Source organism: Trichoderma gamsii (assembly GCF_001481775.2).
Source record: "Trichoderma gamsii strain T6085 chromosome Unknown Scaffold_51.2, whole genome shotgun sequence".
Lineage (NCBI taxonomy): Eukaryota > Fungi > Ascomycota > Sordariomycetes > Hypocreales > Hypocreaceae > Trichoderma > Trichoderma gamsii.
In genome coordinates this window covers 80,696-93,343 of record NW_020171388.1, presented here as the reverse complement: position 1 = coordinate 93,343, position 12,648 = coordinate 80,696, and the positions used below count along the sequence as shown (strand labels likewise).

Here is a 12,648-nt window from a genome sequence, read left to right as displayed (position 1 = left end):
TGATTGTAGCATCCCGTCGTCCGGATGGCAGATCCTTCCGCTCATCCAGTCCAGTCGTGGCACTAGACTGGGTTTGACAGCGCTGTAAACGGATAAACGGTGCGCCACACACTGCGCTTGATGTAATGTAGCAGCGCATGTGCCTGTCCCGCATAGGTGCATATCAAGCATTCAGCTCGCTGATCCTCAATCTTTGATATAATTCTTTCCACTCCTCCACAACCTCCTCTCCAACTAATCTTGCTGCTCGTGTTTCTCTCTCTTTTCTCGTCTTCTTTCTCTTCTCCCTCTTCTCTTCCGTCTCTCTCCTCTCTGCATCCCACCACAGCTCACAGCCGCCATGTCTTCCTCGCCCTCCTCCCCCGCCGAGGCAGTCTCCCACATCGCCGAAAAGATTCCCACCTCCGCCCAGGAAGCCAAAGAGACCGCCCAGGCCGCTGCCCCCGCGGCGCAGTCCTCGCTGCTCTCCCAGCTGCGCGCCCTCACGGCCGGCGGCTTCGGTGGTATCTGCGCCGTCGTCGTCGGCCACCCGTTCGACCTGGTCAAGGTGCGCCTACAGACGGCCGAGCGCGGCGTCTACTCCAGCGCCATTGACGTGGTGCGCAAGTCGGTCGCGCGCGATGGACTCAGGAGGGGCCTGTACGCCGGCGTGAGCGCGCCGCTGGTTGGCGTTACGCCCATGTGTATGTCAAGTTCCTCTCTTTTCGTGCTGTGTGCATGTGTATCTGGTGGTGATTTTGCCGAGCCTCGGCACAAAAACCCCCACGATCAGGCCAAACGATGAGACATTGTACTGACAAGAACACCACAACCTTGCAGTCGCCGTCTCCTTCTGGGGCTACGATCTCGGCAAGCAAATCGTCGGCGCCACCTCGACCATCGGCCCCGATGGCCTCTCGACCGGCCAGCTCGCCGCCGCCGGCTTCCTCTCCGCCATCCCCATGACCGCCATCACCGCGCCCTTTGAGCGCGTCAAGGTCATCCTGCAGGTCCAGGGCCAGAAGCAGCTCGCGCCCGGCGAGAAGCCCAAGTACAGCGGCGGCCTCGACGTCGTGCGCCAGCTCTACCGCGAGGGCGGCCTGCGCTCCGTCTTCCGCGGCAGCGCCGCCACCCTCGCCCGCGACGGGCCGGGAAGCGCCGCCTACTTCGCCGCCTACGAGGTCATCAAGAAGAAGCTCAGCCCGACGGACCCCGTGACCGGCAAGCCCACCGGCCAGCTGAGCTTGACGGCCATTACCTGCGCCGGAGCCGGTGCCGGCGTGGCCATGTGGATTCCAGTCTTCCCCGTTGATACCGTCAAGTCTCGTCTGCAGACTGCCGAGGGCAACGTCACTATTGGAGGCGTCATTCGCGAACTGTACGGCAAGGGCGGCTACAAGGCCTTCTTCCCTGGCTTTGGACCGGCGCTCACTCGTGCGGTGCCTGCGAACGCTGCTACGTTTTTGGGCGTTGAATTGGCGCACCAGGCTATGAACAAGATGTTTGGTTCGAAATAGATGGTTTCCCCCCCTTTAATGAGCTAGCTTTTTTTACTCTTGGAGTTTTGATCTTTTTCTTTTTCTTTTGTTTACGGAACTCATGGCAAATCATTGTTTTTTTCTAACCTTATAAAGGGAAACTTGGACTGGGCAAAGATAAAAGTAACGGGAAGATGTTGTTGATAAGAGGTGGGAACGAGAGAGAGGGATATATACACATATACACTCATGTCTGTTCACTGGGTTTATTTTCTCTCTATTTTGCGTGAGGGAATTGTGAAGGGGTAATTCTAGACGGTTATCCTCGGTAGAGCAGATGCCTTGCTGTCTATTACAAGAGATGCATACATATAGGTATATAGATACTAGGAAACATTCAAAACAGCCTTTCGCAGTTAAGGATATCCAATTTGAAGGTGTAAACATCAGATTGACTTTGTAAAGTTTGATTGTCATTCTGTTTAAAGAGTACTCTCTTCAGTTCAAATATAAGCAAGAAAACAGTACCGCTCCAGATATACTTCTGGGACTCCATAACCTCCAATACAAAACGCTTTCCACCAACTAATTTTTTGAGAAAAGAGCAGATAAACCAAAACACTCGCTAAGACGTGAGATACAAATTGCGATGGGAAGTCCAGCTGTTCAGGACCTCGCCGCCCTGTCTCCCCTTTTTGATTTGCTCATTATTGAGCTGCTGTAACAAATTCCTCTTATTGATTTCCAGTTTTCCCTGTAAACTTCCCCTTTCTCCTCGTTTGCGCCGTAAACCTTATGTCCAAATCAAAGAGCCGATGCGCTCATATTAAAATTTTCCTTATGCCAAAATAGTTCTAAACAAGAGCACTATTTTCCATCATCAAGCTCTCTCGTTGACAGTCCACCTCCTCTTTGTCTGACTCCAGTCCGGAGAGACGTTTTGTTCAGGCACAGCTAAACTCCATAGACCTCCGAGTTGCGACAGTGGCATCTCTTCCACCGGGCTTCCAAAGGCCTTGGAGGCCAATTCCGTGTTGATTGTGATGGGGGCGGCGAAGACAGGACCTTTAGAGGAGGTTGGGCGCTCAGCTGCTCGGTCAAGGAACGGGAATGGCTCTGACTTTGTATCTTTTGATGCTGATAGCAACGGAAACGGCGTTGACTTTGTTTCTTTGGATGCTGGTTTGACATTTTCGTTTGATATGGGGTTGAATCGCTTGTTATCGAAATCGGGAAGCATGCTATCGTAATCATCTACCGCTTCCTCATCGACATCGTCTATGAAGCGCAGCGCAGAGCGTGCAGGTGTCCATAGGCCAGAAGAAGATGACGTGCTTCCTCGTCCTGTGGTCCGTCCTGCGGCTTGCCCTGCAGTCTGCCCACTGCTCTCGTTGCCACCGGAGACCTTCAGAGTCATACCCGCAGGCGGTGCGACTTTAGGGGATTGCCGGCTAGAGCCCGAGTCTCGTCGCGTAAAAGTGCCGACTGAAGCGTTTGCAGAAGTACTTCGGTTGCCATAGACAAGACCGGTAAAGGGGCTCTGGACAGGTCCCTCCGCAGTGGTTGGGCTGGCTAATACTGATCCGCGACCACGGCGTCCTGAACCACCCCAGGAATTTCTGGGTGATGCTGGTGGTCCGGTAATGGATGCTCCAGAATTCGATCGCAGGTGCTCGGTGCTAGCTGAGAGGCGGATATCGTACAAATCATCGACAGCGGCCAGCGGAGACGCAGCACCGCCCTGGCGATCTGCCGCGGCGGCCAGAGCTTTTGAGTAATCAGCATCGGATTTTCTAACAGCTACTGTGATGGAGGCGATCCCGACATCCATAAGAACAGGCTGGTGCGTGACGGCACCAATTAGAGCATTGCAGCCAGCACCATGGGACACGATGATGACGACCGTCTCGATTTCCTCGTCCTCATCCTCCCCATAGCCGCTATCGTTACAATTATGGTCGCTGTCATTGTTTGCAGACGCGCAGAGCATCTCGTCGGGGTAGTCCGTCGTCGCATACCAGTTGACCATCTTCCTCAGCCCTGAGCGAAAGCGGTGGTGCATCGACGCCCACTCTTCGCCCAGCTTTCCGCCATCGCCAAAATCAAGCGGGGCTCTCATTGAGTCCCATTGGTAGTCAATCACGGCGCATGAGTCTCTGGCATGAGCGACGAATCCATCTGGAATCTTTCCATTGCTTGAAACGGCATGTAATGGTCGAGGGGGTGCGTAGCCTTTCTTTTGATCCTGCGAAGCGGAGGACAGCGCTGCGGCCATGGCAGACTGCGCAAAAACGCCGCTTCCTCTTTCCAACGTAGGCGAAGCAGGCGGCTGTGGAGTAGAGACTGGCGAACTCCAAAGAGCGCCCTTTGATGCTGGACGACTGTTACTAGAGACCGGAGCGCTTGTGTACATGCTGTAATCTTCGCGCCGCAGAAGCTCCGATTTTGCACCGGCCATCATCAGAGACGCTCCGGGAGGTGGTGTGATGGTCTCGAAGTACTCTGGTGTGAGCCACTCTCCCAGAAACGTGTCCAGCCGAAGCAAAGCGGACTTGTTCGAATTCTGCTGGCCGATTGGCGCCTTTCGCGGAACGATGACATCGGATGGCTGGTATATGGAATCGGGCGCCGTCTGCGCAAGGCCCGAAGTGATGCCTATTGACGTCTGGATGCATCGCAAGAACGGCGAACTGTGGATGACGACCCTGAACCGTCTGCGCTTCCCGCTAAGTCCAGCGCCGTTCTTTGTCACCTCGGCGTCGACCTTGGCCTGTTCTAGAATGCTGCTAATCTGGTTGCCCACCTGCCTGGCTTGTAAAAAACCGCCGTACGTCAGGGGGGTATCATAAGGGGTTGGCGACGTGAGGTGCCATTGCTTGTCGGCGGCATCGAGTCGGTTGCCATGTCTAAGGTGCCCAAGTAGGTTAGTGACGATTGGCCAACTGGATGGCAAAGGATGCGCCTTTCTGTCCTTTCATACCTTACAATGAAAATGTGTGATGGTAGCCGGCCCATGGTTGGGCTGCAAGATGTGGTAGGTGTGGCTGATAATATAATATGTCGTCTGTTGGAGTTGCTTTGTAATATCAAGATCGCTGCTGGCAAACTAATATATCTCGACGCAACTACTATTCAGACGCTATAAGGAGAAGAAAGCACAGGATGAGAAGCGACAGCAGCCTGGTGATAGCAAAATAGCAATCGATGGTGGTCTCTGGAGATTTTATAGAGCAAACAGTCGATCTATCAAGCGGGTTCTGACGTGTCGTCCCGGCCTTTCAGAGTCGCAGGGAACCAGAGCCTTCTCCGCATGAGGGGGCGAATCGCACCCCAGCTTGGAGAACAGGGAAGGCAGCGGGGTTTGATCAGCTGGACGGGCGAGGGATGAGGCGCTGGCAGGGCTGAGAGGCGCAAAACCGTATGCGAATGCGAACGAACAAACGCTTGATTTGCCCCTGAGATCCCAAAATCGACAGACGGGTGGTTCGATAGGAATGGTGGTGAGACCGGATGGCTGAGAGCTGAAGGAGAGCTGAGTTGTGTTGGGTTCCGGCGGCGGTAGTGGCTCATGTGTCCACTAAGACCGCTGAGAGCGCCGGTGGATATAGCGTCCGGGGATTACTTTCACGTGCTGAAATTGGCTTGAGCGATTGAAGCAAAATGGCAAACTAGAAGCTGCACATGGAAGTTGAATGCGACGAAGCGATTACGTAGTCGCTTAACTTATGCCCTGTTAAGATTAATCTTAGAGCTTGTCGTGTTTAATTGAACAAACTACCGCTTTGGGTGTCTAGCATCCGTGTGACGTGCGGAGAGTTTTTTATTCCTGTTTCTCCGTCTTTCAACTGCCAATGCGTTGAGGTTCCGTTCAATTTTTTTTTTTTAAAAAGTTTGTCCTTTTTCGTAAGGCTGTTTCGTCATTCGGCACGTGGGGCGCATGAGACCCTGGTTGGTGGTATGCATAGCGTCGCAAAGGATAAGGGACAAAAAAACAGGGAATGCGAAAATTAGAGCGCACAAGCCAAGATTACAAGCATACAACTATCGGATTCCGTTGATGAAACTGATGTGCATATTGTTGAAATACACGTTCTTATTTAAGTTACGGTGCCTGTCGTTGTGTCCCCGTCCCATGTCGTTTTCCTCTCTCGATTTTAGCTTATGACTGCGTGCATCTTTACTACACCATATCTAAATCTCCATCAAGGCTGTCAAACTGTAGCATGGGCAGAAAGAGAAAGGATACGTAATCGTCTTGGCTGCCTTATCTCCAACCTCTTTATTTTTTCTACTACCGTAATGGTAGTATTGACTCTCAACCTTGCACGAACAGAAGGCCTCGGAGTTTCAATATCTTCCGCGGACAAAACGGTCTTTTCTCTAACCCTTCCGCTCACCGCAGCTAAGGACGTAATACGTTACCATGTAAACACTTTAACCTTCTCTGTATTACCCCAGGTCTTACACCATTCTCCGCACAAGTCGCCCCAGAAAGCCACAGTGAGCTCACCTGCGTAGCACTGCTTGATGCTACAGTCTGGCGCGTCCTCTGTAAGGCGTAAGACACCTGGTTACGGCGGTGCTGCAGAGCCAAATATGCCAAGTACTTTCATGTGCAGCATCTTTTTCAATAGAAGCACTTACAGCTTGCATTTTTCATTAGCAGATTATCAGTAACCCTGAATACCTCATCCCGTATTCACCTCCCCATCCCCAATTTCTCCAGGTTCGCATCTTCAACCGCCTGTCACATGCGTTTAGCGGCCGCTAGCTACGGGTACTTCCTTCGTCCAAGATGCACCCCTATTGTGCTCCACACGCCCCGCAACAGCTACTAAGAGCTGCTAGAGAAGTACTAGAGCTGAGATGACACTTGGGACCTTTTAGCATGTACTCGATACGAGAGTGGCGGTACCCAGCTGCTCGCAGTGCCTGAAACGCAAAGGGGGTCTAAATTTGTAAGCCAGCAAGACTCACCACATACTTGGCGCCAATAGCCAAACAATCTCGACTCTCCACCATCGCGACCTGCAGCGGCATTGCTGTGGCACCGAGACCACAACTGTCGCTAACATTAATATCGAGCTGATATCTATCAACCCAAAAATTTCAACCTTGCTCTTCGATTGCTTCTGCCTTGACAACAGGCCGCAATGAAGCTCTCCAACCTCCCTCTCCGGGCCATCGTGGCCTCGGTGCTTCTTGCGACAACCGCCGTTGCTGAGCACACGAGCAACTGGGCCGTCCTGGTCTGCACATCCCGATTCTGGTTCAACTATCGCCATCTCGCCAATGTCCTGTCCATGTACCGGACCGTCAAGCGCCTGGGCATCCCCGACTCCCAAATCATCCTCATGCTGCCCGACGACATGGCCTGCAATCCTCGAAATGCGTTCCCAGGCACCGTCTACAGCAACTCAGACCGTGCCGTGGATCTGTATGGCGATAACATTGAGGTCGATTATCGCGGATACGAGGTCACTGTTGAAAACTTCATCCGACTGCTGACCGACCGTGTCGGCGACGAGACACCCCGAAGCAAGCGACTCTTGACCGACGACCGAAGCAACATCTTTGTGTACATGACCGGACACGGTGGAAACGAGTTTCTCAAGTTTCAAGATGCGGAGGAGATTGGCGCGTTTGATCTTGCTGATGCCTTTGAGCAGATGTGGGAGAAGAAGAGGTACGTATTGCTCTTGAAGATGGCAGGATGAACCTAACCAAGTCTCTAAATACAGATACCATGAAATCCTCTTCATGATTGATACCTGCCAGGCAAATACCATGTACAGCAGACTGTACTCCCCCAACATCATTGCCACGGGATCATCCGAGCTCGACGAATCTTCATACTCGCATCATGCCGATAACGACGTCGGTGTCGCTGTCATTGACCGATACACGTACTACAACCTGGAATTCCTCGAAGCTCACGTCCAGGACCTGAGCAGCAAGAAGACCATTGGCGAACTGTTTGACAGCTATGAATTCGACAAGATCCACTCAACTGCCGGCGTCCACTACGACCTCTTCCCTGGTGGAGAGCAAGCCGCGCGTAGCCGCCTGATTACCGACTTCTTCGGTAACATTCAAAACGTCGAGGTAGATCGGGCCAAGGACTTGGCTCTGGAGGAAGAACTGGTCGAGCTCAGCAAGACTATTGCCATGCTGCGGAAGAGGGAAGCCGAAGAGGATGCAGCGTACAGCAATGTCTCGTCCATTCCTGCGAGCGTCCCCACTGCGCCGCCCAGGAAGATCCAGGGCGCCAAAGCTCTGACGGAGGATGACTGGTGGACGAAGAAGGTCATCGGAGCTACGGCACTTGCGGGATGTGCATTGTTATGGGGAGTTGGTAGCTTTTTGGAAGCATGAGCTGCGTAGGCTCTTTTGTTTACCATTTTTGTTTTAAGCATTTGATTATTAGCCTGTTTTATGAAACTTCTCATTTCAAGACCAACCAGACATTGTTGCCTATGTAATGAACACCATTTGCTGCTTATAGCCTTGTTAGAATTCTCATTGTTAAGTTGAATTTTATGCGTCGCGTTCCCTGCCCTGAGATGCGCGGACCGGATTGCTTATGCCAGTTAGCATGAATAGAAACGACTCATAATATAGCATATCACCATAATTTCTTTCAGTAAAACCTATATAGATAGATGCAGGAAGATACAATCTAGCATAGAATCCAAGAGCCTATATGTAGTAGTAGTGAGTTACACGTATGACGTTGGAACTGTCTTAGTCAGCAACAAGCTACTTGGTGTGTAGCTTTCTTCCACACTTCCAACTCAAACCTTGTTCATTCAGATTTTCAACTCTCCGATCTTTTGCAAACAAGAAAAGAGGTATTTTCGCTTGAAACTGCGAAATATACCAATGAATCCGATTGAATATCCACAAAAGCTGATGAAGTTGGCCACGCCGAGCCCTCATGGACCGATTTAGGGTGAGTTGAGTGTAGCTTTTACACCAGCTTTTTGCATCATATCAAACCCGTGCCATATCCAACCCGTGCCAGAAATCACCGCAAGACGTGGCTTTTGGATTGCTTCTCGTTTATTCTATAAGAGTTTCTTCAAATTCTGTCCATCTGTTTGTGTAGGCGTATCAAAACCAGGCTCCAAGTCTCCTCTTCGAACTTTACAGCCCTCACCAATGATGTTGCTGCTTTGCCATGATGGCATCCTTTGCTCATAAACACCAACCAGTTTTTGGCCGTCCGTACTAATCTCGACATTCCATCAACTAGGCGCGTCCCCTTCAGACGCTTTCTCTCACTTCTCGCCCACCTTCGCCACACGCCCTTGCCTGGTCATGCGATGCCGAGCTGGCTATTGCAACGCAAGAGTCCATTTACATCTTCTTGCCCGACTATCTGGGCGGCCACGATGCTGATGCTGATGAGCGAGATGCCTCCCAGTATCAGTTTGCATTGTCTCTCCAGCCATCCTCCGTTATCAACCCAAGCACCCGGATCAATGGCCAGTTATGTGCCCAGGTCGGCGTCAAACTACCAGCTCCCAGAACTGGCGAAGAAGGCAGCTTTAGAGGAGTTGGCAATGGAGCAGTCACTGGGTCTGGCGCGGCATTGGGCCAGGTCATTAGGGTAGAATGGTCTCCCAGCGGATTGGGCTGCAACTCGCGGCCTGTATTGATGGCGCTGACGACTACCGGCAACTTGATTACTTTTGGAGAGCAGGCAGATAGCCAGTCAACCGCCACATCGAGCATGAGGACTCGAACTTTCAAGAACTGGAGAATGCTATGGGGTCTGGGTGCCAAGCTGCCTATTCCCGATTCCGAGTCCAGAGATGGCTACCGGGTCATGGATGAGCGCATCACGTCTTTCTCATGGGCCAAAGAGATTGCGCCAGGAAGAGCCTTGTTGGCCTACATGAACGATTCAGGGGAGGTTGTCGTCATGAGTGCTCAGTATCACCTGCGCCGAGACGCGTCAAAACGTGGCTCTGAGAAAGACTGGGTCTGGACGTTGACGCAGCACGTTAGAATCGATGGAAGAGGACCTCATAAAGAAGTGAGTCGAACTCTTATTATTTACATTCACTTTCATTTTGTAATTGAGCTCACCTTTTCTCAGCCTACAGATCCGCAAGATCCAGATTTTACTCCTCAAGGTAGTGCTTTTTCGATCAAATGGAGCCCATGGCTCATTGAAGATGGTTATAAGACGGCAACTATTGCATATATCGCAAAGAATCATATTGGCTTCCGCAGAATCATCTTATATGGCGACTGGGAAAGGGGCGATCTTCCCGACGTGGTATCCGAGCGAAGTGATACCACTGGAATATGCCTACCCCTCTCCAGTGACGCTTTAGTTGAGTGGGAGGATGCGGTAAGTGGTGGCTGTGGCTTGTGTTGTGAAATGAAAACTTGCTCTAACAGAATGGCAGATATGGACTGAGGGAGACTCTCATACTGCCCGGGGTATTGTATCAACTCCGTTTACTGTGAAGCCTTTCCAAGTTTTGCTCAATGGCGCTTTGGCAGAGCCAAAGCCTTCACACTCCGTATGGGAATGCAATTCAGCGTATCCCGACTCAGATGAGCCATCGACAAATCCCATCACAGGTGAGCCCACATAGCTGCTACATGAATAGCAACCCTGTTCTTATTATTGACGCTAGGACTCGTTGTTCACGATCCGGATCCCGAGAATAAACCCCCAGCTCCCTTATATTCATTGGTCAGGCTATCTGCCACCTCTACAAATCTCGACTGGTACCAGACAAACCTACCCGAAGGAAATTTGCCACAGTGGGTGGAAGATATAGGAGATCAACACGCCCGCCTAGTGCCTCGATCTGCCGCTTTATACGGCGTCGACTCTGACTTTGAATCAGACTCTGAACACGGAGAAGACCGGACGATGCAAGAAGCACCTCCAACGCAAGCCGAGCCCGTCTTGCAAGTCCACCCCTACCGCTTTCGCCTCTGGGGCTTGGCCAAGTCCCCCGGCGACGGATGCACTGCCGTGCTCGCCTCAAAGCACGATACCCAGCATCCCGACCGTCGGGGCGTCTCAAACGTTCAGTTTGACTGGCAGGTACCTGCCGATACAGACGACAAGCCTCAGCGCATTAGAAAATTTTCCAAGACGCTTACGACAGAAGGTCGAGTGTGGGAGTGGATGTACGGCATGGGAGAGGATGTGCCCGGCGTGACTCCTGGACAGAAGACGTCCACCACCAGGTTACAAAGTAGTCCATTGAGACAGCTGTTCAAAGACGTGGTGTTTAGGCTGCCATGTGTGTTCTGCAGTACTCAACTATCGATTAAGGACGACGTGGCTACTTGTGATAATCGACACGCATTCGGTACGAAAAACACCCTGTATTTTCATTTTTCTCATCGGTTTGTTAACATTCATTATAGCCATATGCGCCACATCAGGCATCCCCATCCTGGCACCAGGCATCTCCCGCGTATGCGGTGTCTGCAAGATGCGCTGCCTCAAAGTATCTGAGCTGGAGAAGCTGGCAGAAGAGTATCTCGGGAGCGTGGACGCGGTGGGCGATGCGCAGGGCGAAGTGTGTGGTGGGTGTGGCGGCAAGTTTGTCATCTGAACTGTATACACTGGAATTTGTTCTTGCTTATTCGAAGTACAAGCGCTGTGAAGAGTACGTAGGTATTCATGAATAGGAGTAGAGTGTCAGAGGTAAAGGTTGTGAGGAAGAGTACGCTGTCGAATTGGACTACTAGCGTGCAGTGTTGATGAATTGGAATGAATCAATTTCACAACCTCGTTTAGTCAGGGCTTCTTATGATCAGATATGAGAGAAATAGAATTGATGCGGTCTGTATGATCCCAATATGCGCCTAAGCTCAATATACGAGCTCACTCTCAGATCCTCTTTTCTTCTTTTCCATTCTTGCTGCATGCTTCTCATATGGTACGCTGAATTCATCATCAAAACTCTCCCATACCAGTTGCCTGTCATCACACTCTCATTTCACATCTGATCCGAGTAGCATCGTGATGTGATTCAAGCAAAATATGTCGGACTTTGCACGCCCCCGTGGTTGCCGCAGACTAGTCGGCCATTCACTGGCCTGACTGCGAATAGATTCGAGACTGTCGCGACATTGTTAGCCACTGATCTCCACCCTTGTTAGACCTCAAGAAATAAAGAACAATCATACCGCCAGGTCCCATCTCCAAAGTAGTGTACCGAGGAAATCTCGCTTGATCCAGACAATTGCACTTGAGTAGTACGTTTCCAGTCCCATGGATGATATCCAGCGTGCATGGCCGACAAGTAGCATCAAATGCACCACTTCAAGCCGTCAGTATAACCCCCGTTTCTCATGTCTTCCAAGATATCTCTCCCACTTACTGTGTCTCATACACCAAATGCCCCCCCGCATTCCCAATACACGAGTTCAAATCCAGGCTCGTGTCCCACCACATGCCCGCATCATCAACACATCGCCCCTCCAGCGTCGTCATGCCAATCTTCCCGTGGCCGCCGAGTGTTACCTGCACGCACGTGCCTCCAAAGGCAGCATTGCTGTCGGGACTCTTGTAGGCAGTACCAGTAGCTGCGGCCTGCTGCGTCTTGTTTTGCGCGATTTGGTTGAAGCCCGGGAGAGGCACGACAACAGCAGTTGGGATCTCTGTTGGGACCGCGCTCGTCGTAATAGCAGTAGCTTGTTCAATATCTTGCAGGTGTCCCCCAGGGATGATTAATGGGACGGTGGGTTGGCCGCGGTACGGAGCGGCGAGGCTGGGCGCGGCGAGAAATAAGAGGAGGACGGTAAGCAATGACCGCATGGTGGACTGTCTTGCTGATTGGCGATGCCTTCTGGGGATAGATGTTTGCCTCTAATGAGAAGAGGCTTCTGGTATCTTTTCACTACAGCATTAAGAAGAAGAAGAAAGTAGGAGAAAAGAAAGGAATGAGCAAGAGAAAATTGCAAGTCCAAAGCGGGGGGACAAACGATCTGAGACAAAGTTAAACGATCCGACTGGCAGCTGTCCGACAGAGGCAGGATAAAAAGGCAGATGGCAATCAGACCAGCCTATGCTAACCACCATCCCTGCATCAATTCTTGTGATATAGATGTGTCCTGTTGGCTCCTATTCAGTCAGGGCACAACAATAGGTTGGTGTTGGTGATGGTAAATCGGCTGGCTTCTGTTCGCTTCTTTCTTTTTCTTTGCC

At 51.5% G+C, this 12,648-nt stretch overlaps 4 protein-coding genes across 4 annotated transcripts; 2 read left to right on the top strand and 2 right to left on the bottom strand.

The window, feature by feature from the left end:
* Positions 1-340: 340 nt before the first annotated feature.
* TGAM01_v209785 (solute carrier family 25, member 46) lies at positions 341-1,496 on the top strand (the record flags this gene model as incomplete). Its single annotated transcript, XM_024550636.1, has 2 exons — positions 341-731; positions 820-1,496. The coding sequence occupies 2 exons, from the start codon at positions 341-343 to the stop codon at positions 1,494-1,496; spliced, it is 1,068 nt and encodes a 355-aa protein (XP_024404619.1).
* Positions 1,497-2,337: 841 nt separating this feature from the next.
* Positions 2,338-4,472, bottom strand: TGAM01_v209784 (hypothetical protein; the record flags this gene model as incomplete). The annotated part of the gene is made up of 2 exons (XM_018808624.1): positions 2,338-4,363; positions 4,438-4,472. The coding sequence occupies 2 exons, from the start codon at positions 4,470-4,472 to the stop codon at positions 2,338-2,340; spliced, it is 2,061 nt and encodes a 686-aa protein (XP_018658165.1).
* A 2,138-nt stretch (positions 4,473-6,610) lies between these two features.
* TGAM01_v209783 (hypothetical protein) lies at positions 6,611-11,050 on the top strand (the record flags this gene model as incomplete). Its single annotated transcript, XM_024550635.1, has 7 exons — positions 6,611-7,143; positions 7,199-7,808; positions 8,713-9,498; positions 9,562-9,819; positions 9,878-10,055; positions 10,112-10,801; positions 10,860-11,050. The coding sequence occupies 7 exons, from the start codon at positions 6,611-6,613 to the stop codon at positions 11,048-11,050; spliced, it is 3,246 nt and encodes a 1,081-aa protein (XP_024404618.1).
* A 767-nt stretch (positions 11,051-11,817) lies between these two features.
* On the bottom strand, positions 11,818-12,258 carry TGAM01_v209782 (hypothetical protein; the record flags this gene model as incomplete). Its single annotated transcript, XM_018808627.1, has 1 exon — positions 11,818-12,258. The coding sequence occupies one exon, from the start codon at positions 12,256-12,258 to the stop codon at positions 11,818-11,820; it is 441 nt and encodes a 146-aa protein (XP_018658168.1).
* Positions 12,259-12,648: the final 390 nt, after the last annotated feature.